The sequence below is a fragment of the Mytilus trossulus genome, chromosome 10, assembly GCF_036588685.1.
Source record: "Mytilus trossulus isolate FHL-02 chromosome 10, PNRI_Mtr1.1.1.hap1, whole genome shotgun sequence".
Classification (NCBI taxonomy): Eukaryota; Metazoa; Mollusca; class Bivalvia; order Mytilida; family Mytilidae; genus Mytilus; species Mytilus trossulus.
This window is the reverse complement of record NC_086382.1, coordinates 38028623-38031004: the sequence shown is the minus strand read 5'-3', so window position 1 is coordinate 38031004 and position 2382 is coordinate 38028623. Positions and strand designations below refer to the sequence as shown.

The 2382-nt window shown below is 33.5% G+C and overlaps 1 protein-coding gene across 1 annotated transcript; it reads right to left on the bottom strand.

The window, feature by feature from the left end:
• Positions 1 to 725: 725 nt before the first annotated feature.
• Positions 726 to 1151, bottom strand: LOC134687877 (uncharacterized). Its single transcript, XM_063548335.1, has one exon. The coding sequence runs from the start codon at positions 1149 to 1151 to the stop codon at positions 726 to 728; it is 426 nt and encodes a 141-aa protein (XP_063404405.1).
• Between the last annotated feature and the right edge of the window lie 1231 nt (positions 1152 to 2382).

Genomic DNA, 2382 nt, shown 5'->3' with positions numbered 1-2382 from the left:
TTTAAACTGGTTAGTTTTATTCAAATTTGTTATTTCCGTATTCATAAAGGAAAAGAGTTAGACGTAGAATTAGACCCCGATATAAAATAATTCCTCACCGGAGAATTGATAAAAAAAACGTAAAATGTGTAAGGTGCAGAATTACAATTTTATGTTGCAATCAGTTACAAGTTGATGATATTTGATAGTTAAATTTAACCAGCCGGTTGACTCATTCTTCTCTATTCTCAAAGCTTAAAACTATATCTGGTCCAGATAAAGCCATGATATTTTTATTGTCCAATGATGTTGACTACTCGAAACTGACTCGGCCACCGAAAGATTTATTATTGCAGAGCCTAGGTGGTCAAGTGATCTGGCGCGTCATAGTTTTTCTTATTGGGTATCTTCGTAATAGTGACTCACTTCAACAAAAACAAACAAGGACGATGTGATGAAACATCTCAACTCGAACGCACCAATAGCAAACCATATGTTTTTTTAATTGAACAATTCAACTGTTTACTGGCTTTGTGCTTTTAGCTCATGGTTGTTTAATTACATGTAGATAAAAACTTAACTAGCAAAATAAAATTTGTACGTTAATTTTTGTTTCAGTTTATATTAAACACAAAACTCAGTGGTCGGCTATATCTTTATTGCAGTATATATACAGAAAAATATAAGTGGATTACAATTCGGATTCATGTCCGTTGTACATTTCGAGAAAACATATCTTTATATCTTTAATAACCACCTTTCTTGCCATATCCGTAACCATAATTGCCACCATGATTACCACCATAATTGCCACCTCCAAGTGCAACAAGTCCACCACCATTATAGCCACCATTATAGCCACCATAGCCATATCCGCCGCTGTATCCACCAAAATCTCCAATAAGTCCTCCGCCATATCCTAAACCATCAAATCCTAAACTATATCCGCCATATCCTCCACCGTTTCCGCCATATCCTCCATCGTATCCGCCTAACCAGCCACCGTGTCCGCCTAACCAACCACCACCATTTCCGGCACCATACCAGCCACCATATCCTCCATCCCCGCCACCATTTCCATATCCTCCACAACCTTTACCATAACAACGATGACTAATCGGATGTGCACAGACGGCAGACAAAAGGAATACAAGAGCAATGGCGACGTTCATATTTTTAGCTAAAAATATTACACAAAATGAGTAATGAAAGTGTTATATAGACAACAGTAAATTTATTATTATGACTTTTTCTCCGATTCTAAAATACTTTTATTGTAGATACTGACATAAAATTAATAATTGACTTATTTGTCTAGTGCTGGGCATAGTGCAATACAATTTGGTGCCACAGTAAAAATACTCAGAATAGAAATTTAATAGATTTTATTCCTGAACTTTTTTTGGAAACATCCCATCCAAAACTCGTAGATTTTAATTAAGCACTAATTAATGAAAGTGTTATAAAGACAGCAGTAAATTATGACTCTTTTTCCGATTTAAGAATACTATTATTGTAGATACCGGTGCATATACATAAAATTAATAATTATCTTATTTGGCAATGTGACGTTCAGTGCATTTTACTGTACCGTCACTACCACGTGAATCATGTTCATTGAACAGATTGTTTAAGCATAGTTTTCTCAATACGTTTGCTAGTTATTGTTTATAAATTAAAAAAAGTGCCAAAACCGGCAATAGTATCACAGCCTAAAAATTGTCCATTGAGTAAAAGTTAAGCTTTAACAAAATAAACTGACATAAAAATAAAAAAAAAAAATCGTTTTTTTCGCGATTTATAAGCATTAAATGCTACACAATTGTTGTTCTCCACTTAGATCTATACAGTCAATAATACTCAAGACAATTACAAGTTGGCAATTACAGCAAACTAACTTGAGTGTAAGTCTTTGGTTAGCTTGCTAGCTGAACCGTGAAGTCATTATTAAGTTTGGTAAACTACCCTCCTTTAAAAGTAAACTAGTCCGACATATAACCAATCTATATGTCTGTGGGACTAGACTAACTTCCAAAGGAGGGTAGTATACATAACATAATAATTATTTTGTAGTTCAGCTAGCAAGCAATCTAGAAAAAGACATTACCTTTACCTACACACTCAGTAATTTTGCTGTAATCAGTCTTGAGAATTTATAGAAAAAGTTAACCCACAGCAGATGGAGGAAATTTGAATGTCATTGATCATCAATTTGATGATGTAAGGGTCATATGTAGATGACAAATTTTGGATTGGCAAAAAAAAACACAAAAAAACTCGAATATGTATATACACCTCCGAAGATTTTTAAAATGCTTGTGAATTTTAACAGGTATATTATATACAAAGTTTAAGAAAACCAACATTTCACCCTCTTAAATCTAAATGTATGTAAAAAAAAAA

Bases quoted from the DNA above. Each gene is read 5' to 3' on its own strand.
- LOC134687877 (XM_063548335.1), bottom strand. From the start codon at position 1,151: ATGAACGTCGCCATTGCTCTTGTATTCCTTTTGTCTGCCGTCTGTGCA.